Raw genomic sequence first — 23816 nt, 5'->3', positions numbered from 1 at the left:
GATATTTTAGAATACTTGGTAAATAATTACTTTTCATGGGTTAACTTCCATGTAGTTTAAGTTTAACGGTGTTTCCTTAAACATTTAATCATTACAACGCCTAATTAACAATTCAATAGCTCACTATGAAGCTAGGCACTTGGTGACGGGCAGTATGAAATAGGAATGTGCAAGTGTGTGGATCTAGCAATATAAATCATGATTGATGATGGAAGGAATGGCTAACCTAGCCGCAGGCTGATTTGACTTTTAGTCGGCCGATAATTGGACCCGATTCTAATTTGTATGAAAGTCTGTGGTCTGCAGCTAAGCTTACTGTGACCCAGTAACAAGTTAAGACTAAAATAAGCTCACGTACAATGTAAACTTCCTATCTTTTTAGGGTAGAGCGCCGTTTATGAAAATATATGAGGAGAATGCTTCAATAGCATTAAGTCTACCCATTGTATGATTTTTATTGTGCAATAAAGTTCTATAAATAAATAAATAGAAGTGAATCACCTTGTTTAATGACAAATAATTGATTGGGATCATGATGCGTGAAACTACGCTAAAATATTGGAAATAATACTTAGCGAAAATGCATTCTACAGAATGTGAATGAATTGCCATTTAAATAAGTTGAACTTAATATTATTAGATCACAAACCGCTGATAAATCTACAACAATATTTATTAGATCTGTGATTCCAAACATGGTGCAGTTTTAACAAGACTTAAGATTAAACTTTCTCAATATGTAAGTCTTTACATGTAAGCACCTATTTCGTAATATTTACTTAGGAATGCAATTGTAATAATTCGCTTAAGGTATATAAGTAGTCTTCATATTTTTTGCAAACATTTAGGTACTATCTTTTCATATTTTAGATATGTCTTAGAAAATCGATCCGACTGTTAGATACTCTATTTAAAATTGAATGCGACTTTTAAACTGTGAAGTATATTTAAACATTTGTGCATATTTACATACTAAAATCTACGTATTTTCGGTTTATTCCACTTTGATCACCTGGATTTGATTACCCACCAAAGTGGACTCCAGGCGAAACTGACGTGGTGTCCTTGGATAAGAAGTCCACTTTGATCAAGTGGATTAAATCGCCCAGCCGGGCTAGGATGCGCGCCGTGATAAAATCTTATGGATGATTTTAGACGACAAATGTATGGGCTTATCGAGTAAAATCGATAAAATGGCGTGATAAACGCTTATCGCGATGCGCATCTTAGGCCTACAGTGATCAAAGTAGTATAAACCGTATTCTCTATACAGTAGAGGCGGAGTCCGCACACTTTTGCGCCAAAATTCACACTTATATGAAGTTTGGAATGCAATCTTTACAATCTTAATTTACTCCTTGAAACACAAATAAAATGGGGCACGATTTTTTACTATCTACCAATAACTATAATATAGGCCGCTATACTTGTATATTTGAAAACACAAAACTATTAGTAGATACATTCTTAGGTAGCTGACTTATTGGAGGAAAAGGCAATTCTTATTCTTAAAAATAATAATTTAACATAGGAAGGAATATTTTCTTTGGTTCCCATTTTATACAGTTCAAATATTAGTAGCAATATTTCAAAAGAGTCACATTTACAAAGCAAATTACTATTTTTAGAATAGCAGCGTAGTAAAATGCAGAGAGTTAAGGGTGCGTACAACTTTATACATTAGTCTACGTATTTATTATCTTAAGTTTAAAATTAAGACTCAGTTTAGCTCTTTCCTTCATTGTAAAGTTAAGCATAAATAAGTATACAGGAAAAATAGCCTACTGGAGCTGAAGCAAATGCAGCATTATATACGAGTATAAATAAGCAATTAATATTGGAAATAAATTATTTAGTAAAGTTATAAAAATAAATGCATACTTAATTCAACCAAAGCCACAACCAAAACGTCTTTTTCGTGGGGTCTCAAAATATTGGTCACTTTTATATGTTAAACAAGTAAATAGTAATGTCTAAAATTAAAGTAAAGGACTGATTACCAAAATAATTTAACAGATTTAAATAAAAGTAGTGTCAATAAGTATGTAAAATGTTTATTATTTCGATTTTAAAAAACTGCCTCTATTTTTTTGGAATTCCAATAACAATAATTATGATAAAATTATGTAAATAATATAGTGTTTAATCTACAGGCGTGAGAATCTACATAAATATTTAAGTAACATTAATATCTATCTAGCGAAACTTTCGAGGCATCTGAATCATTAAATTGAAGATATAAATGGACGGCGAAATCAAGCGTCATTGAGGTAAACAAATGGAAAGCATATTTACAACGATATAATGAAAATTAATAATTATCTGCAAAATTTACAAGAAATCAAAGCAATGCTATTTAATTACTTTAAACATGCTATAGTCTGGTCCGGGAGCACGTAGAATTTTGTCCAATGACCCCAAGCTACCCATCCTTATCGTTTGCGCGTAATTATGTTACTGTCACGCTCGCACACTCACTGCGGGCGCCCGTCCCACAGTCGCGACAGCAATATCAACCAGACCCAGACCAATACGGACCAGATTTTAATCAATTGAAATCGATAGAATATCTACATTTTAAATTATGAGGGACATTGCATAGTCTATTTGACAACATTAAAAAATTCGACACCTATATGTAGTATTTTTGTAAATTATGTGCTGATTACTGCTACAAAAATTAACCTTATGGGTTCCATAACATTAATAAATTAATATTTTAGAAACCAATAAAATAGCCTATCAAAACGTGAGACTTAAAAAATGCAAATTGTTCCTCAAAAACGATTAAGTACCTAATTTAATGTGAACTTAAAAACTAAATGAGTTTCATATTTATTATGCTGATCAATTAAATAAGCACCTAACGCATAACTAGAAATATAGATAAAAATATCAATCCAGAGTAGTCCCATTTTCATTTATTTTTTAAACTAGCAACATTGGACAATAGAGTAGTTGACACAACCAATCGAATAACGAAAACGACACAGTAGAACTGTCAAAGTTCAAATTGAACCGTTAATGACATTATGGGATAGATTTTTAAATAAGGTGTGTCGATAAAATTAATTGATTGATTGGTATCAACTACTTAATTTGCATCTTAACATTATGTGCCTTAGTAAAATACTTTCAAACATTACGAAACTAGTTGGACCTTTTATTCGATCGAGACTCGGAATATCGTCTTGCAGAATAATCGATCATAGACAATAGTGTTCACCCCAAATCTTTCAACATAATCGATTACAGAAACCACAGTGTTGACACGAGTAGAAGAAACGAAACAGTTTGAAATAATGTAACGCAAGTTAAGTTATAACACTATTCCCACTAACAGGGGGGCGCCACCATCGTTCAACTACATAGTTTCCAACATGGCAAAAACCTGTCCCCGCTGGTTTAGTGTATTGGGTCTATACGTAAGTTTTGTTTTATGTAGATGCCATTTACTAGGAAATTGCATTTCGCATCGATTGTGCCAATAATAACCTCAGTAAGAGAATCCTGCTGTAACGTAAGGGGTTTAAGAAACGCAAAATGACAGCGTCTAAACCATATCAAGTTTACAAAATACTATAGTCTGGTCTGCGAGCACGTAGAATTATATCCAATGACCCCAAGCTACCCATCCTTATCGCTCGCGCGTAATTATGTTGCTGTCGCGCTCGCACATTGGACAAAATTCTACGTGCTCACAGACCGGGCTTTACCAACCTATGATTTTTTTGGGACTTTGGGGTTAATCGATTAAGTCTCGATTATCCGGCATCAATCATCGACTCACGCGTCGCTGAATCGGGAACAACACGTGGACCGCAGAGAGGAGGCGGTGCTTGCGCCGTGTAGCGTCACTGTGTCTGGATGGTGGAGCATGCCTAGCTCTTTCTCTGCCTTCTGTTCTAATTCTACCCACCTGAAAGATTAAATAATAATTGAAGAGGAGTTAGACAAATAGAATAAGAATGTCTTTATTCAGCACAAGAAATACATAGCAAGAGTAAACATAAAAAATAAATAAAAACATATGCTGAATAGGCGCCCGCTCAGCAAAAATCGCGACATGACACAAACGTCATGCCGAGAAGCTGGTTTTCAGCAGGAACCAATGCGTGATGAGGATTGCGCGCCCTTCTGGTCGAGACGGTTTGACCAAACAGTGTCAGACAGGTTTAAAGGCGAGTTACATACAATCTGGTGTCACCGTGAGCTAGGTCAGTCTACTGGCCATGAGGGCGCGCAATAGGGAATGGTGCTTTTGCTTTAGTAGAGATGGGTAACTCAACTTCTTGCGACAACTCGATTAAATATGGCGTAGTTCCAAGCAAAGAATCATTGATTGAACTCAAATTTCACAATAGCGCACAAAAGAAAACTGTGCGCGAAGCAAGAGATCACGAGGGTTATTTAGAAAATCACTAATTTTCTTGATTCTATTCTTAATTCCAATTGTTCTGGTTCCTGTGCTGTGATTTTTATATGGGGGTTAGGTTTGTGTAGTAGAATGTTTTATTCTAATTAGAATATCCTAATGTAATTACATAAAACGAGATAATAATAATACAGTCGACTCTACAATTAACTTTGGAAATATTCATTAAAATAACAAAGAGAATTCAATAAGTTAATTCAAAAATATTAACTTATCAGTCACTCCAACAGATTAATTGAGAGATCATCATGCAGTTGCCTATACAATTTTACTCAAACGATACGCCCTTGACACAGCAAAAATGTATTGTGTGCGTATAATAAATACAACCTTTATAACTCAAACAATGACACCTAACTTGCCCATGACATTGGCAAAGACCTTCAATGTGTACAGTCAGCGTCAATTAGTTCGTGACACCCATTGGGTGTCACAGTACTTATTATTATTCTGTGGTGTCACCCAAAGTAGCCAAACAGTTCGCAACACGTCTTTGTTACACGGATCGTAGTATTATTTATATAGAAACTCATATCCTACCTAAGTGCGTCCATCTGTCCGCATCGTACGCATCGCACATCCGATACGATGTGTTTCGTACGATGAGTTCGTTGCGTACGATACCGACAAGTGGACGCTTAGCTTTAAGATGTGATCTTGTCATATTTTTGGCCACTTTGGGTGTCACGAACTATTTGACGCTGACTGTACCCAAGTCTTCGGCACAAAAAGTAGAAAACATTGACATTTAAGGCGGCCGTCTGGCCTAGTGGTGCATGTGCATTAGTGTAAAAGTAAAAAAATAGTACAAGTTTTGCTTAGTTTAGGACACCTAGACTTGTGTCTAAGAACCCGGTTTCCACCAAAGCGGAGAGGAGATGTGTTGGATCTCTTTCCTCTCTCTGCTTTGGGGATAAACCGGGTTTATTAGCCGGGTTCACACCGGACGATCCACTGCGCTCCGATCGCGAGCATATGCACATTTGATCGTGCGCGTATGTTTATTCAGTTGGTGGATCATCTGGTGTAACCTCAGATCATAGCTATGATCTGAGGGTGTAACTGTGGATTTAGTTATGCCCGTTATCCATTAAAACGGAGAGGTGAGGAGATTTTTTTTCCACAACGAGGAAGCTCTTGGCCTGTATCTCACCTGATGGTAAGTGATAAGGCCGAAGGTGGAAGCGAGCTTCACCCGGAATCCTCAACCACGGAGGAACTGGTTTTAATAACCAATCAGATTTTGTTATTTCCAGTCTCAGCTCACTCAGCTTCGGCTCGGAATATTCAAACATCTCCTATCCTTTGGTGGAAACCGGTCCTTAATGTTATTTATTCAGAAGCCACAAAAACTGTTACAAACCTTTGCACAGCCAGCGAGAAGGCCTCCACGACATTATTGTCGTTCTTAGCCGACGTCTCGATGTACGTGGCGATCTTGTTGTCGTCGCACCACTGCTTCAGCTGGTCGTGGCTCACCTCCCTATCCTTGGATGACACGTCCGACTGGAAAAAAACAGCAATCTTTAAGCCCGAGTTCCAAGGCGGAGCGCTGCGGAGACGAGAGATGTGCGGCGAAGCTGGCTGGCTATTTCCACCAAAGCGGAGCGGAGAAGAGCGGAGCGGTGCGGATACGAGAGGAGATGTTTGAGCTGTGCGTAGCTGTCAGCTGTCAGTCTATTGCTATCTATGAAACACCGCACCGCGCCGCCGTCAAATTCTATAGAAAAACAAATGCGCCCGACACTTCTCCGCTCAAATCGATATCCACCGAAGCAGAGCGGAGTTAAGATGTCCAAATAATGGAATCTAATTGGTTATTTAAAAATACATCTCTGCTCCGCTCCGCACCGCTTCGCCTTGGCAGAAACTGGGCCTAAGTCTATCGCCATAATAATAACAATGTTATCAGCATTATTGTGTCGAACTGCCAGAGCAGTTGGAGGTATTGGAGGTAAGATAGCCAGTTCCTCAACTTGAGGATTACAGTCGAAGCTTCCACGTTAGGTCTGATCATCTTCTTTCCATCAGGTGAGATACAGATGCAAGAGCCTCGTTGTAGATTAATAAAAAAACAGGTTGGGTTTTTATCGGCGGTCAAGCTGTAGATCCTGGCTACACAGCAGTCGAAGCGGTGGGAACGAGAGGTGGGGTATTTGATCATTTCATAAGACAGATAACACAGAAGAACCAGGGTATCTAGACATCGTTAGAGTAAATCAGGTTTCTAGGCAGGTACCTATACCGGCGCGGACAAATTCCTTAGACAAATCTTAGATTTCATCAGAATTACTTTTCGGAACGTAACCAATATACCTACTCGTAACTTAAATAGAACTTCGAACTAAACTCGCACTCAGTAGTAGCAGGCCTGTTCATCTCCGCGAGTTTACATCGAAAACAAAACACGCACGATTGCCCCCTACAGGAGTACTATTCGACAAGGCCTCACATACGAGCGAACTTTGACTCACGAACGCGTATTCTTGTGTATGATGGAAAANTTAAATGGCGTTTCAGTATTCGGCCGTTAGTAAAATACTTTCAAACAATACGAAACTAGTTGGACCTTTTATTCGATCGAGACTCGGAATGTCGTCTTGCAGAATAATCGATCATAGACAATAGTGTTCACCCCAAATCTTTCAACATAATCGATTACAGAAACCACAGTGTTGACACGAGTAGAACAAACGAAACAGTTTGAAATTATGTAACGCAAGTTCTAACACTATTCTCCCTGACAGGGGGGCGCCACCAGCGTTTAACTACATAGTTTCCAACATGGCAAAAATCGGAACCAGCAGGGATAGTTCAGTATATTGGGTCTATTAAGTTTTGTTTTATGTAGATGCCATTTGCTAGGAAATTGCATTTCGCATCGATTGTTCCAATAAGAACGTCAGTAAGAGAATCCTGCTCTAACGTAAGTGGTTTAAGAAACGCAAAATGACAGCGTCTAAACCATATCAAGTTTACAAAATACTATAGTCTGGTCTGCGAGCACGTAGAATTTTGTCCAATGACCCCAAGCTACCCATCCTTATCGCTCGTGCGTAATTATGTTGCTGTCGCGCTCGCACATGGGCAAAATTCTACGTGCTCACAGACCGGGCTTTACCAACCTATGATTTTTTTGGGACTTTGGGGTTAATCGATTAAGTCTCGATTATCCGGCATCAATCATCGACTCACGCGTCGCTGAATCGGGAACAACACGTGGACCGCAGCGAGGAGGCGGTGGTTGCGCCGTGTAGCGTCACTGTGTCTGGATGGTGGAGCATGCCTAGCTCTTTCTCTGCCTTCTGTTCCAATTCTACCCACCTGGAAGATTAAAGAATAATTGAAGAGGAGATGGACAAATAGAATAAGAATAAGAATGTCTTTATTCAGCACAAGGAATACATAGCAAGAGTAAACATAAAAAATAAATAAAAACATGCTGAATAGGCGCCCGCTCAGCAAAAATCGCGACATGACACAAACGTCATGCCGAGAAGCTGGTTTTCAGCGGGAACCAATGCGTGATGAGGATTGCGCGCCCTTCTGGTCGAGACTGTTTGATCAGACAGTGTCAGACAGGTTTAAAGGCGAGTTACATACAATCTGGTGTCACCGTGAGCTAGGTCAGTCTACTGGCCATGAGGGCGCGCAATAGGGAATGGTATTAGGCGCTTTTGCTTTAGTAGAGATGGGTAGCTCAAGAAAACTTCTTGCGACAACTCACTTAAATATAGCGTAGTTCCAAGCAAAGAATCATTGATTGAACTCAAATTTCACCATAGTGCTCAAAAGAAAACTATGCGCGAAGCAAGAGATCACGAGGGTTATTTAGAAAATCACTATTTTCTTGATTCTATTCTTAATTCCAATTGTTCTGATTCCTGTGCTGTGATTTTTATATGGGGGTTAGGTCTGTGTGTAGTAGAATGTTTTTTATTCTAATTTAGAATATTCTAATGTAATTACATTAAACGAGATATAATAATAATACAGTCGACTCTACAATTAACTTTGGAAATATTCATTAAGAATAACAAAGAGAATTCAATAAGTTAATTCAAAAATATTAACTTATCAGTTACCACTCCAACAGCTTAATTGAGAGATCATGAAGTTGCCTATACAATTTTACTCAAACGATACGCCCTTGACACAGCAAAAATGTATTGTGTGCGTATGATAAATACAACCTTTATAACTCAAACAATGACACCTAACTTGCCCATGACATTGGCAAAGACCTTCAATGTGTACAGTCAGCGTCAATTAGTTCGTGACACCCATTGGGTGTCACCCAAAGTAGCCAAAAAGTTCGCAACACGTCTTTGTTACAATTAGAATAAAGATGACTGTGTTCTTGTAATTGTTTTGGCCACTTTGGGTGTCACGAATTATTTGACGCTGACTGTACCCAAGTCTTCGGCATAAAAAGTAGAACACATTGACATTTAAAGCAGCTGTCTGGACTAGTGGTGCATGTGCACAAGTGTAAAAGTAAAAAAATAGTACAAGTTTTGCTTGGTTCGGGACACCTAGATGACGCAAACGTAAAATGTCCAGGCCCCTCTTTCCCACTGGGCACTTTGGCAACCCTATAAGGGCCCCCCTTAATCCTTAAATGCCCAGGGCCCCTAGTAGGTTAAAGACGGCCCTGAAAATGTCTGAGGCCCGGTTTTCACCAATACGGAGAGGAGCGGAGATGCGTTGGATCTCTTCCCTTTCCTCTTTGGAAACCTAGGCTGGTATAATAGCCGGGTTCACACCGGACGACCTACTGCGCTCTGATCGCGCTCATGTCCACATTGAAAACTCATTTCGTTTTTGCATGTAGGCTTTTAAAAAGCGCTTTTACACGTCTAAATATTGCTATAATCCTACCACTTCTTCAGGACAATAAATAGGCCAGTGCTGATAAGTAGCAGCGCAAGAAACTAATTTTGGTCAGCCACTTTTTCAAAGATTTATAAAGTTTCTATGACTACTATAATCTGAATATTGATGCGAGGTGGGCAGTTAAACATTCCAAACAATTTAGATTGAATCGTCCTAAGTGCCTCGCGCTCAGATCAGTAATATCGTATGGTGTGGCCCCAGTTAATGTTATTTATCTAAAATGGCACAAAAAACTGTCTCAAACCTTTGCACAGCCAGCGAGAAGGCCTCCACGACATTGTTGTCGTTCTTAGCCGACGTCTCGATGTACGTGGCGATCTTGTTGTCGTCGCACCACTGCTTCAGCTGGTCGTGGCTCACCTCCCTATCTTTGGATGACACGTCCGACTGGAAAAAAAACAGCAATTTTTAGGCCCGGGTTCAAAGAAAACAGCAATATTTAGACCCGGTTTCCAATGCGGAGCCGAGAGATATGCGGCAAAGCTGGCAGGCTATTTCCACCAAAGCGGAGCGGAGAAGAGCGGAGCGGTGCGGAGACGAGAGGAGATGTTTGAGCTGTGCGTAGCTGTCAGCTGTCAGTCTATTGCTATCTATGAAACACCGCACCGCTCCGCACATCTCCGCTCTTCTCCGTAAATTCTATAGAAAAACAAATGCACCCGACACTTCTCCGCTCAAATCCATTTCCACCGAAGCGGAGCGGAGTTAAGATGTCCAAATGGAATCTAATTGGTTAAGTATTTAAAAAACTTCTCTGATCCGCTCCGCACCGCTTCGCCTTGGTGGAATCCGGTCCTAAGTCTGTCGTCAAAATAACAATGTTAACCGAATTGTTGTGGAACAGTTGGAGCTTGAAGGTAAGATAGCCAATTCCTCTGTGGTTGAACTGGTTGAGGATTCCGGGCAAAGATCGCTTCTACCTTAGGTCTCACTCTCATCATCACTGTCCATCAGGTGAGATACAGGTCAAGAGCTTCCTCGTTGTGAATAAAAAAACAAGTTGGATTTTTATTGGCGGTTAACACCTATGCTACGTTTTACCGCGGGGCACAGTTAGTTATATTTCGGAATATAACCAATATAACTTAAATAGAACTACGAACTAGCCTCACACTCAGTAGTAGTAGGTAGAAATCAATCATTGTACAATGAAAATAGAATTTCAGTACACCGAATTTCTATGTCCATTTTATTTCATGTAGCGTAAACACTACGATAACGAACAAATAATCGTCAGAAAATTAATCAATCACTTTACACAGAATATACTAAAAGACGCCAACTAATTTATGTAAAAAACTAGATTGATTACCTAAACTGTTTAGATATTTATTGACTAGTTAGTGACCTGACCTTCAGAGCATTCCAAGTAACAAGGTGCCATCGAGGTCAGCACGGAGTTAGTATGCCAAATGAATTAATGTTATACTATATTTAATGTGCATGTGCCCGACTCGTTCTTAGTAGAGCCAGTAGAGCCTACAATACAGGCAGTCAGTGGCACGCATTTATTTTACTTTTATGTTTGATGAACCTAGCTCATACCGCACTTACAGCTTTCGTAGCTGGCAGAGATTGCTAAAGCCCAAACTTTGTACATCTAAACTTTTTCATTTAAAGTTTACTTGTAAAGAAAACAGTCCAATGCAGGTCTATAATACAGATCAGAGAAAATCGTATTCTATGCTTTGTCCTAATAACAAAAAGAAAAGACACACTGTAAAAGAAATCTACCTGTAAAGGGAGACTGCAAATTATTGGGAAATTCTGGATAAAAGCAATCGATTATTACGCTTATGTAAGGATCTAATCTACTAAATCAGATAATAGTTACGTGACTGAAGTGAAAAACGTATTAAAGCCTAAGAATTAATATCAATACATGATAGATAATGACCTCAATAAGATAACTTCTAGAGCAAGTTACGCTTTGGTTATTTATAACTCGGAGAAAATGCCTTAGACATACCTACATGCGACAGTGGCAACTAAGTACAGGTTGTGTGGGACTCCCTTGACGAGTGACGTCATGTGCCGTCAGTCATCACATCAAATTGGATATGAACCATCCGTCTGCGAGGCCCACGCCTTTCATTATTTCGCTAACTTTGCCTTCAATGATTGAGTTTTTATTGGCAATGAAGCAGTAGGTATACAAGAAGTTGCAGCAGTGGAAACAAGAGGTGTGCATTTTCCGTACTTTTTGCTAATGGTAAGATGGAAGAAAGATTATTGCAGTCGGATGATAGATGCTTAATGTTCAGAGTCCAAGAATTGACTGAACCAACAGAGCTTCGAACCCGGGGCCTAACTCTATAGTATCACCGCACCATACGCCCAAACTACTTATGGGTCTCGCGCGACCCAGTGGTGGGTCGCGAGCGAAATTTCCTATAGGTGGGTCCCGAGTTTGGGAACTTGTATTAGATAAGTCGTAGCTCAGACAACTTTGGGAACCACTGTCTTAGATCAACATCTGACCATCACCATATGCTCTCAAAAATATGACCAGTCATGAACTCATGAGTAATTGGGTATATTACCAATGGGATTCCCGACTTTACGTAAGGTGTCAGTATTTCGTTATTTTTGACTTGTGGTTAAATAATGAAATTAACTCAAATCAAGCGGGTTATTCCCGTCCATACTGTCATGGCGGGTGGTATTAGTCAAATAATAGTGGTTTGGTTATGGGTTTATTTTAAGAAATGGATCAATTTAGGGCAGATGATGATGAAAATAAATATGCAGATTATTGCAAAGCAGTTGATGATCACTTAGGAGGTCCAATTTCAAATATTCTAGGGGCATTGATATCCTTTTGGGGAGTCCCCCTAGGTATCGGATTAGTTTAGAACATGAAGTCATATTTAAAATGCACTTTTACATGCTGTATTATTATTATTATTTTTCTTTTTACACTTATGTGTCTCAGCTTGAACCTGGTATTTCAGGAATGCACGGGCCTAAGCCAAGTGCATTCCCAGTACTAGTGGTTTTAATTCGGTTGCTGTGGATGTTCATGGTCTTGAAGAAACTTGCGAACTATTCGGCAAGATTATTATTTTTTTTTTTGGCTTCGGCACTTTTTTGAGTTTTTGGTTAAAGTACCTACTAATGTGCTCACAGTTGATTAACTTCGGAAGTTCATGCTGTATTATTATCACCGTTTGTTTAAATATCCAACTTACTTCGTAGCCTATTCTTATTTTATAAACGAAGCTACAAGTCTAATTTTTTAGAAATCAGCAGAAATGTCATCAAAAATGGCCAACTGACATAAAAATATTTTTAGTCTGTGAACTAGTGATGCGACAAAACCTCTCGTTAATCGCGAAGTGAAATTATTGTAGTACTTGCGTATCATCGTCGGGTGATCGTCAAAATACTAAAAATATGCAACAAAGTCGCAACATTGAATGTGAACTGATTATGAAATTTTCGAGAACAGGAAACAAACTGTATGCACAGATGTAATCAAAAAACACACCGGACAGTAAAACAATCAATGATATCCGTAAAGTTATTAAACTTCAAATAGTTGCAAAAAGTTCTGTTTGACAGTGTTGCTACTAGTGACATCTCGCTCGCTCAGTTCTTTGTTGCTCTATTCCGCTAGGGAGGTAATTTAAGATGCTATCAATTGTAAGAAGATTTTTATTTTCTTTCATTTTATTTACTTATATAGGAAAATAAGCAATGGAACAATACGTAAGCATAATTGCATAAAAAAGTAAAATAATTTCGTTTAAATAAAACCGACTAAAAATTAAACTGACTCCGAAAAAGTATACACTAAAAGTAGAAAAATAATTTAACGTTATCTCCAATATTGTCGAAGTTATCGCTGGAAAACTAAACAAAGTATCGTATATTTTTTATTTAAAATTAATCAGTAATCGGAATAAGTGAATACTTAAACTAATATCGATTAAATTTACAGATTATTGTTTATGAGTCACAGGTTACAGCACTGATGTGTCAGAGACAAGTCATAGACAATATGGAGATAACACATGATTTTAAACGTCAAGTCAATTTGACAAGTCTCACAAATTTTCATCGTCTACGTATTTTGCTAAAATAAATTGTTTCGAAGATTGATTTCAAACTTGTATAAACGTGAAAATAAAGTTGGTTTCATGGGCTTGTTAAATAATGTGTATGATATTATGAACACGTAAGTGATTATGGTGAAATTGTGTATGAAAGTGTTTGTTTACATCTCTGCTGGATTCTAAAAAATCAAGGTATAAATGGCATAGCAGGTAATAGCAGTCTAATAATTACAATTAATTGCTAATGGTCATACAAAAACTGATACAAGTATTTTACAGTTGTAACATCGCGGTAAATATTGAGTTACCGTGGGTAAATAACCGCAAGGATGTAACCACGAAAACGATACATGAACGATTTTGAACAGAACTTCGCTTCGAAATAGGTTCGTTTCACTTACTCACAGCGGTATTAGGGCATTTTGGCAGCTTAAAATAATTTAAAAAAAATAAGATTTATGTCTCAAAAAGTTAATCCCCGTAATTACTCAGACCATCAGGCTTGGTGGTTCGTGCACCGGAATAGAATGCTAGAGGTCGCGGGTTCTTTCCCGGTACTAGGTTCGAGCATACATCATATCCGTTTGTGTAAGGTGTCCAATGTATATCACGTACCTATGTAAAAATACGTATGTGTAGATTGGAACTAATTTATTTAGTCCGACTAAATGGTGCTATGTTAAATATCGAGGATATTTAATTAATACATTTTTCCCGGACACGAAGTAGGAACATTATGAACAGTTAAAGTGACCGAGGAAAATGATTACCTACCTACATTATGTATAATTAGTTTGTGCAAGAAAAGATAATAATTTAATTATAGTCACTACTCACTACTAGCAATTTTGTTGGTTTAAACGTGAGATGAAGCATTATACATAACTGCTTAATTTTAACTTGTTTCGTTTAAAAATTGCGAAGTAGTGGACGATTATTTGCATTAATTGCAGACACAATGACGCACAGCCTTTTGGCTTTTGTAAATCACCTTTGGCAATAACGTTCATGAAACCGGTAAATATAGTCTTCTAACAGTAAAAGTAAATCTTAATTTATTGTTCCAGATAGCAATAATTCAATTATTGTTTTAATTCTTTTAAAACTGCTCAACTGTTACTGCTAATATCGTTATAAAATCATGTATCGTTTATATTTTTGAGTTACAATAAATCAATATTATTAATTGTTAAAAAAATGTGTTGTCACATTGCTATTATCTTTAGCCGCATTATTAAAAGCAGTTATTGAAGTTCTAATGCTGAATAACATTATTATTAGTAAGTACCTACTCCGAAAAGTACTAAAGACGTAAAAACGTACGTACCTACTACGTTTTATGTAGGCTTTAAACATTAAAACAAGAGTTATTCACACACAAGAGTTTCACACAATATACAGACAGAATGTTCTTTGGCGTTTTTTATTTCTATTTGATACACGAAAGTATTAATACTCAGAATAATATTCTACCAATATGTTACGGAACCCTTCGTTATACACAATAAGACAAAAGGAAATGAGTAAAGTAAACAAACATTACGTAAAAACTCAGTCAATATCCCTTTCTGAATACTAAGGATAACTGCGGCGATTTAACTTATTTTCTTTACCAATTTAACTTAGTAAATAAAATATAATTAATACATACCTTATTCCCAACCACCATGAAAGGGAACTTTTCAATTCCATTCTTAACTCCAGCGTAGTGAAGAAACTCGTTGAGCCACATCTTGATATTGTTGAACGAACTGCGGTCATCGATGGCATATGCGAGAATGCATATGTCCGAACCGCGATAGAACGGTGTCCGGAGAGACTTGAACCGCTCCTGGCCTGCTGTGTCCCATACCTGAAACATTTTACAGTGTAGACTAGTACCAATTTATCTTAAATTGCTAAAAACTATAAAATTATATTATTATTATTATGTAGTAGGCATATTATGCTTGAGTTTAAATGATGATTGTCATTTAATAATATGGGCCTTGGAGTATCTAAGGCACATTGAATATTTTTAACTTAAAGGCATATTTAAAAGCAAACAAAAATACCATGCAGTCAGAATTTTAGGCAATATTTTGTGCCAAAAAATATCATGCAGACAGAATCACAGGCAAATAGACATCTTTTTGAGGCAACAAAATACCATGCAGCCAGAACAGGGCAATGAAAAAATGAAAAAGAGACTCAAAGGATTCTCAGACTCATTGTTAAACAGCATATCATAAATTATGTCAAACAGCATATGATATGCCGGTTATGTATAGCTCTGACGCAAATTAACATTTTTAGTCTTAATTGTAAACTATGTGCAAACAAATCAGATAAGGCAACCTTGATTTTGGAGGTAAAGTTAAAAGGAACATGTGAAGGTCTTGTTACGACCGTTTCTCATTTTTTTAAATCGTCGTTTCGTTTNTAAAAACACAGAATGTACTTTTTTAAGTTGCCTCAAGACACTGAGAGGTAAATAAGTAGTTAATATTATTCATGATAATTCATGCTAAATCATGTATTTCCTCCGCCATTTTCTGCAGTTTGGCACCTCACGTCACATCATTTTACCGAAGTCAGCCCTATAGCTTCGGCGCAGTACCGATCACTGACGTTTGTCAACAAAACTTTTGACAAACTTGCTTGACTCTTGAGACAAGCTAAATTACACCATATTGTTAATGACATTGACCATACATTTTTTTAAATACCTTCGCGAAGTAAAACTTCTGTACGTAGTACTTATTATTATTCTGTGGTAGTAGGTAGAAATCAATCATCGACCTACACAATAAAAAAAGAATTTCAGTACACGGAATTTCTATTTCCATTTTATTTCATGTAGTGAACACTACGATAACGAACAAATAATCGTCAGAAAATTAATCAATCACTTTACCCAGAATATACAAAAAGATGCCAACCAATTTAGGTAAAAAACTAGATTGATTACCTAAACTGTTTAGATATTTATTGACTAGTGACCTGACTGGACCTGACCTTCAGAGCATTCCAAGTAACAACGTGCCATCGAGGTCAGCACGGAGTTAGTTAGTATGCCAAACAAATTAATGTTATACTATATTTATATGTTCCCGACTCGCTCTTAGTACAGCCTACAAATCAGGCAGTGGCACGAATGTTTTATTTTCCTTTTAGGTAGGCAGACGTTCTACACTAATATTATAAAGAGAAAAAAATTGATTGTAAAAAAAGTATTTCCCTAAGAATCCTACATTTCTATGAACATACATGGGGGTACGAAGTTTACCGAGGCAGCTACTTAGTCGTAAACAAATTAGTGTAATCGCCTCTCGTACAGGGTTACTAGTAAGAATTAGTATTCCATGCTTTCTTAGATTAATCTCCCGAATTAAAAAAGAAAAGACACACTGTAAAAGAAATCCACCTGTAAAGGGAGACTGCAAAAGATTGGGAAATCCTGTATTACAGCAATCGATTATCACGCTTAAATGTAAGATCTAATCTACTAAATCAGATAATAGTTACGTGACTGAAGTGAAAAACGTAAAGCAGTGAATTAATATCGATACATGATAGATACGAGTATAACCTCAATGTAAGATAACTTCGAGAGTCCGTTTATGCTTTGGTTATTTATAACTCGGAGAAAATGCTTTAGACACACCTACATGCGACAGTGGCAACTACAGGTTGTGTGGGACTCTCTTGACGAGTGACGTCATGCGCCGTCAGTCATCAAATTGGATATGTCAACGTGAAATTGTGATCTCTGTCAGTTTATAATATAATGCGTTAGATTGTAAACTAACAGTGGGTTAGGTTAGGTTAGATTGTAATTTAACTACGTCAGATTATAATCTGACAGAATTCACAATTTTACGGCGACAGATATGAACCATCCGACTGCGAGGCCCACACCTTTCATTATTTCGCTAACTTTGCCTTCAATGATTGAGTTTTTATTGGCAGCCAAGCAGTATACAAGATATTGCAGCAGTGGAAACAAGAGGTTTATTTTTCTGTATTTTTCGCTAATGGTAAGACGGAAGAAAGATTATTGCAGTCAGATGATAGATGCTTAATGTTCAGAGTCCAAGAATTGACTGAACCAACAGAGCTTCGAACCCGGGGCCTAACTCTATAGTGTCACCGCACCATACGTTACATCTTAGATCAGGGTTTCCCAAACTACTTATGAGTCTTCGCGAGCGAAATTTCCTATAGGTGGGTCCGAGTTTGGGAACTTGTATTAGATAAGTCGTAGCTCAGACAACTTTGGGAACCACTGTCTTAGATCAACATCTGACCATCACCATATGCTCTCAAAAATATGACCAGTCATGAACTCATGAGTAATTGGGTATATTACCAATGGGATTCCCGTCTTTAAATAAGGCAGTATTTCGTTATTTTTGACTTGTGGTTAAATAATGAAATTAACTCAAATCAAGTGGGTTATTCCCGTCCATACTGTCATGGCGGGTGGTATTAGTCAAATAATAGTGGTTTGGTTATGGGTTTATTTTAAGAAATGGATCAATTTAGGGCAGATGATGATGAAAATAAATATGCAGATTATTGCAAAGCAGTTGATGATCATTTAGGAGGTTCAATTTCAAATATTCTAGGGCATTGATATCCTTTTGGGGAGTCCCCCTAGGCATCGAATTAGTTTAGATTTTAGAACATGAAGAGTCATAAAAGTAAATCCTATCTGCTTTTAAAATGCACTTTTACATGCTGTACCATCATCACCGTTTGTTTAAATATCCAACTTACTTCGTAGCTGTTCTTAATTTTATAGACGAAGCTATTCAGAATGGCATAATAGAGCATTCTACTAATTACAATAAATTGCTAATGGTCATACAAAAACTGATACAAGTATTTTACAGTTGTAACATCGCGGTAAATATTGAGTTACCGTGGGTAAATAACCGCAAGGATGTAACCACGAAAACGATACATGAACGATTTTGAACAGAATCGAACTAACTTCGCTTCGAAATAGGTTCGTTTCACTTACTCACAGCGGTATTAGGGCATTTTGGCAGCTTAAAATAATTAAAAAAAATAAGATTTATGTCTCAAAAAGTTAATTCCCGTCATTACTCAGACCATCTGGCTTAGTTCGTGCACCGGAATAGAATGCTAAAGGTCGCGGGTTCTTTCCCGGTACTAGGTTCGAGCATATAAATATCCGTTTGTGTTAGGTGTCCTATGTATATCACGTACCTATGTAAAAATACGTATGTATAGATTGGAACTAATTTATTTAGTTCGACTAAATCACAACTAAATGGTGATAATATGTTAAATATCGAGGATATTTAATTAATAAATTTTTCCCGGACACGAAGTAGGAACATTATGAATAGTTAAAGTGACTGAGGAAAATGATTACCTACCTACATTATGTATAATTAGTTTGTGCAAGAAAAGATAATAATTTAATTATAGTCACTACTCACTACTAGCAATTTTGTTGGTTTAAACGCGAAATGAAGCATTATTACATAACTGGTTAATTTTAACGTGTTTCGTTTAAAAGGACATTGGGAACTTTAATATGAGAAAATGCCCCACGGCGGACAAAGATGAAACGTATTTTATTTCAAAGCTTTATACTTGTAGGTATATTCACTTAAAGCGCTATGTTGTGATATATGGGAATTCTGAGATATGACGAGTCTAAGTTACCAATAAAAGTAAATAAAATAATATAAATAAATAAAAAATATAAAGAAAATAATTTAAATAAATAAAATATTATAAATACTTAAATTAATATTAGACAACATCTCATTTACTCCAACCCAAAATAAGTAGCTAAGGCATTTGTGTTATGGAAATCGGGAACGACGAACCACAACACACCCAAACCAGAGACAATGTGAAAAGATCGTTTTCTATATTGTCCCGGCCGGGAATCAAACTCAGGATTGGCCCGGCACACCTTGAAAACCGGTGTGTGCGCCTCTCCGCCACCGAGGTCGTCAAAAATGTTACCTAAATGTAAAATAAAATAAAATATTAAAACTTCATTTTCTCAATATTCCCATATAAGAGAGAAAAAAAAATGCACGGAAATTCATTGGATATTAGTATGTATCATCTGTGAGAGGTTTCGTTTGTGTCCGCTACTTTTCGAAAAGTGGGGCAAAAAGTTCCCAATGTCAATTGCGAAGTAGTGGACGATTGTTTGCATAAATTGCAGACACAAATGACGCACAGCCTTTTGGCTTTTCAACCGACTTCAAAAAAAGGAGGAGGTTCTCAATTCGACCCGTATGTTTTTTTTTTAAAATCCCCTTTGTTTATGTTACACGTTAATGAAACCGGTAAATATAGAATTCTAACAGTAAAAGTAAATCTTAATTAATTGTTCCAGATAGCAATAATTCAATTATTGTTTTAATTATTTTAAAACTGCTCAACTGTTACTGCTAATATCGTTATAAAATCATGTATCGTTTATATTTTTGAATTACAATAAATCAATATTATTAATTGATTAATTGTAAAAAAAATGTGTTGTCACATTGCTAATTATCTTTAGCCGCATTATCAAAAGCAGTTATTGAAGTTCTAATGCTGAATAACATTATTATTAGTAAGTACTCCGAAAAGTACTAAAAAAACGTAAAAATACATGGACCTACTCCATCTACGTTTTCAGTTAAACATTAAAACAACATACCAGACATTCTTTGGCGTTTTTTATTTCTATTTGATACACGAAAGTATTAATACCTAGAATAATATTCTACCAATATGTTACGGAACCATTCGTTATACACAATAAGACAAAATTTCGACTCGTAAAAGTTAAAGGAAATTAGTAAAGTAAACATTATGTAAAAACTCAGTCAATATCCCTTTCCGAATACTGAGGATAACTGCGGCGATTTTACTTATTTTCTTTACGAATTTAACTTAGTAGTTAAATAAAATATAATTAATACATACCTTATTCCCAACCACCATGAAAGGGAACTTTTCAATTCCATTCTTGACTCCAGCATAGTGAAGAAACTCGTTGAGCCAAATCTTGATATTGTTGAACGAGCTGCGGTCATCGATGGCATATGCGAGAATGCATATGTCTGAACCGCGATAGAACGGTGTCCGGAGGGACTTGAACCGCTCCTGGCCTGCTGTGTCCCATACCTGAAAAATTTTATGCTTAGTCTAGTCTCAATTTATTTGAAATTGCTAATAGCTACAAAAGTATATTTAGTATGCATATTATGCTCGAGTTTAAACGATGATTGTCATTTAATAATATGGGCCTTGGAGTATCTAAGGCACATTGAATATTTTTAACTTAAAGGCATATTTTAAAGCAAACAAAAATACCATGCAGTCAGAATTTTAGGCAATATTTTGTGCCAAAAAAATATCATGCAGACAGAATCACAGGCAAATAGACATCTTTTTGAGGCAACAAAATACCATGCAGCCAGAACAGGGCAATGAAAAACTGAAAAAGAGACTCAAAGGATTCTCAGACTCATTGTTAAACAGCATATCATAAATTATGTCAAACAGCATATTATGATATGCCGGTTATGTATCGCTCTGACGCAAATATTACATTTTTAGTCATAATCGTAAACTATGTGCAAACAAATCAGATAAGGCAACCTTGATTTTGGAGGTAAAGTTAAAAGGAACATGTGAAGGTCTTGTTACGACCGTTTCTCATTTTTTTAAATATTTAGTAAAACATATTAGAAGTATTAAAAAGTTTGAGATTTTGTTTTAATTTAATCATTGTTGAATAAGTTAATTGAAAATAAAATAACTGTGTGATGGAAAGTTACATCACTACATAATTTTATTAACAACATCAGGTACCTCTGTATGTTGCACATGCATAAAGCATGATAGACTGTTGATTTTAGACATGCTTAAGATCTGGTTTATTACAGCAATAATTTTTATCACATGAATTTTCAAATTACTGGCTAAACTTGTTTGAACTAACGACTCACCTAGATACATTTTAATTGTGAAATTATAGCAAATTACATGGACTAATACCAAGTTTTTAAAAAATTCCTATGAGTTTNTATGAGTTAATAATAATAAAAATGTCTTACCTGCAAAGTATACTCCTTGCCATTCACCTCTATGGTTTTATTCATGAACTCCACGCCGATAGTGTGAAAGCTGTGATCATCGAAGTGATTCGATATGAACCGGCTCATCAAGCACGACTTGCCTACACCGCCATCTCCGAGTATCACAATCTTCAACAACGTATTCCTATTCGAAGACCTGCCGTATGCACGATCATTATCCTCCACCATTCTGTTAAGTAATCACCATTATAGGCCCCAAATACTTCTTTTATTATTACAGCCTTGGAAGTTAATGCAAAATCAGACTCTTTAATTAGTGACTCATTTTTAACTGGATTTAATAACAACACACTTAGTTAAGCACTCAGCAAAATCTACTTCACATTTGCGCACCAATCGACACTTCGGCAGTCGCGTTTCGAGGTTTAAAACGGAATAAATAATTAATTTATTAATTATTTTGGAGACACAGCTGTTCCATCGCATTTACTAACGTCAATTGCGTCAATTGCCTTGCCTTCATTGTCACTTTGATTGACAAGCTTGCTTGATTGAACTTCGGAAGTAGCTTCTAATGCCATCTATTATTTTTTTATTGAACTATTAGCATATCTATTTAGTTACGTCATCCAAAGATCAATCACCATCTCACCATGCAAACTAGTCCTTTAACCCTACAAGGCACCCAGTTCCATTTGTGGAACACCGACTTTAATCGTTCCTATAGCTATAAAACTATTAGAAGCGACATCTTTTGCATCTTATTAGAAGCTACTGACATTTAGCAATGTAGTAATACGAAGTTTTACCTAAAGATGTCGTTCGTTTTTTGGTTGTAGTGCACTCAATGTGAAATTTGAATGAAAGCAGGGTTGCCAACTCTATGTATTTTTACGTAGANTACAATATAAGGGAGCGTAAGAAGTTAAGTTCTCCGTCCCCCGATAGGTGTCGAGTGCTAGCTTACCTACCTTTGTTTTGAACGCAACTCTCGTTTCATGATGTCACGTACTCACGTCTCCGACTCGCTCGACTTTATTCCGCTTTGTTTTGCGGAGGTGAGAGGACATAGTGTTGCGCTCGCTCGTGTGTATCGGTTGTGTTCAACGTTTTCCTTGATAAATCCATTTTTTGTGTGAATAAACATTGTATTTTGTACGAAAAGTGTATTCTTATTGGACGGAACTGTGTTCGTGCTCGATTTGAATTGGGAATCATTCATTTGCGCAATCGTTCGTGAGACTCGATGTCAATAAACTTGTCGGTGGTATTTTATGGGAAAGGTGTGCCGCGTCGCGTTTGTACCTGTATGCGACGGGTGGGTGTTTTGGCTGGGATGGTGTCTGGGAGGTCCGTGATGGGGCCGGTGGTGGCATGGTGCTGAGGCGAGGTGAGTGGCTTAGGTGGCGTTCGGGGCCGCAGCAGGGTGGCGCGGGGGACGCGGGCGGGGGGGCAGCGTGCATTCACCTCTGACCCGCGCGCGGGGCGATCGCCGCTCAAGGTCGGTGCGCCGCCTGAAGGTCGCTAGTCACGTGACGGAGGGTGCCGATCACCCCCGCCCCTCGCTGCGTCCTTCGCACCCTTCATGTTTCGTCTGATACTATCGTGCACAAAAGTGCATTACTTGATTATTATTATTTTATTTACTGAGATTGAAGTATCAAATAAAATGAAGGAAATCCTATCCTACTATGAATGAACTTGAACAACAATCACTTACCGAGCTCGTGCCTCTAATCTTATTAGACTTTACAATTTTGTAAATAACTTATTATTGTTGTGAGAACAAAATATTATTGAAACAAGTTGTTTGTCAACACCTTATCATTTTTATTACACTTTTCTCCGCACATAATTTTATCAATGCCAAATTAGTTACTAACCTATCATACTTTCCTAGTAACTCTCACACAGACAGAAAATAACTTGTTAACAGTTATAATAATCTTATCATCATTGTTTCGTGCTGGCGAATTTGTATTTTAGATAACGGTGCACTAAGTGTACCTAGTGGCTGTGTACACAAACAATGCACAGTTGAGGTTGAGCTGCAATTTAAAATAACAGAAATAAAACGGACGGTCTTTCAATTTACAGAGAATATAGAGACAGACATGCAGCAGTATTTTTGTAAGACATAAGTTTGCGTCATCTAAAGCCATGAATTAGAAAGAACAACTGACACTAATCCAAACAACACAGGAATGTTGGGTGTGAGAAAACACAAGGATTTACATTTACAGGATCTTATCAGAAAAGTCTCCTTGGGTGCCTTTAGTTACACTGAAGAATATCCAAATCAAACTCCCATCCAACACAAACATAAGGACTTGCTCCAAATACAAAGTATGAACCCCT

General features: G+C 37.1%; 2 protein-coding genes across 6 annotated transcripts in view; both read right to left on the bottom strand.

Moving 5' to 3' along the window:
• The window catches only part of LOC114355897 (PX domain-containing protein kinase-like protein), a 159953-nt gene that overhangs the window by 60713 nt on the left and 75424 nt on the right, over positions 1-23816 (bottom strand). The window lies entirely within an intron of this gene.
• On the bottom strand, positions 3388-21955 carry Rab9 (RAS oncogene family member Rab9). 3 transcript variants are annotated; one of them, XM_028308936.1, is made up of 4 exons: positions 21477-21955; positions 20341-20541; positions 5799-5941; positions 3388-3919 (listed from the first exon to the last, which is right to left on the bottom strand). In XM_028308936.1, the coding sequence occupies exons 1-4, from the start codon at positions 21684-21686 to the stop codon at positions 3787-3789; spliced, it is 687 nt and encodes a 228-aa protein (XP_028164737.1). In that variant the 5' UTR covers positions 21687-21955; the 3' UTR covers positions 3388-3786. The 3 variants fall into 3 exon arrangements, with proteins under 3 accessions (XP_028164737.1, XP_028164738.1, XP_028164739.1); XM_028308937.1 differs by lacking the exon at positions 20341-20541 and adding an exon at positions 15041-15241; XM_028308938.1 differs by lacking the exons at positions 3388-3919; positions 5799-5941; positions 20341-20541 and adding exons at positions 7530-7759; positions 9576-9718; positions 15041-15241.

The sequence above is a fragment of the Ostrinia furnacalis genome, unplaced genomic scaffold, assembly GCF_004193835.3.
Source record: "Ostrinia furnacalis isolate ACB-3 unplaced genomic scaffold, ASM419383v2 OfSCF2568, whole genome shotgun sequence".
Classification (NCBI taxonomy): Eukaryota; Metazoa; Arthropoda; class Insecta; order Lepidoptera; family Crambidae; genus Ostrinia; species Ostrinia furnacalis.
The sequence above is the reverse complement of the archived record's forward strand: the minus strand, read 5'-3'. Positions and strand labels throughout refer to the sequence as shown.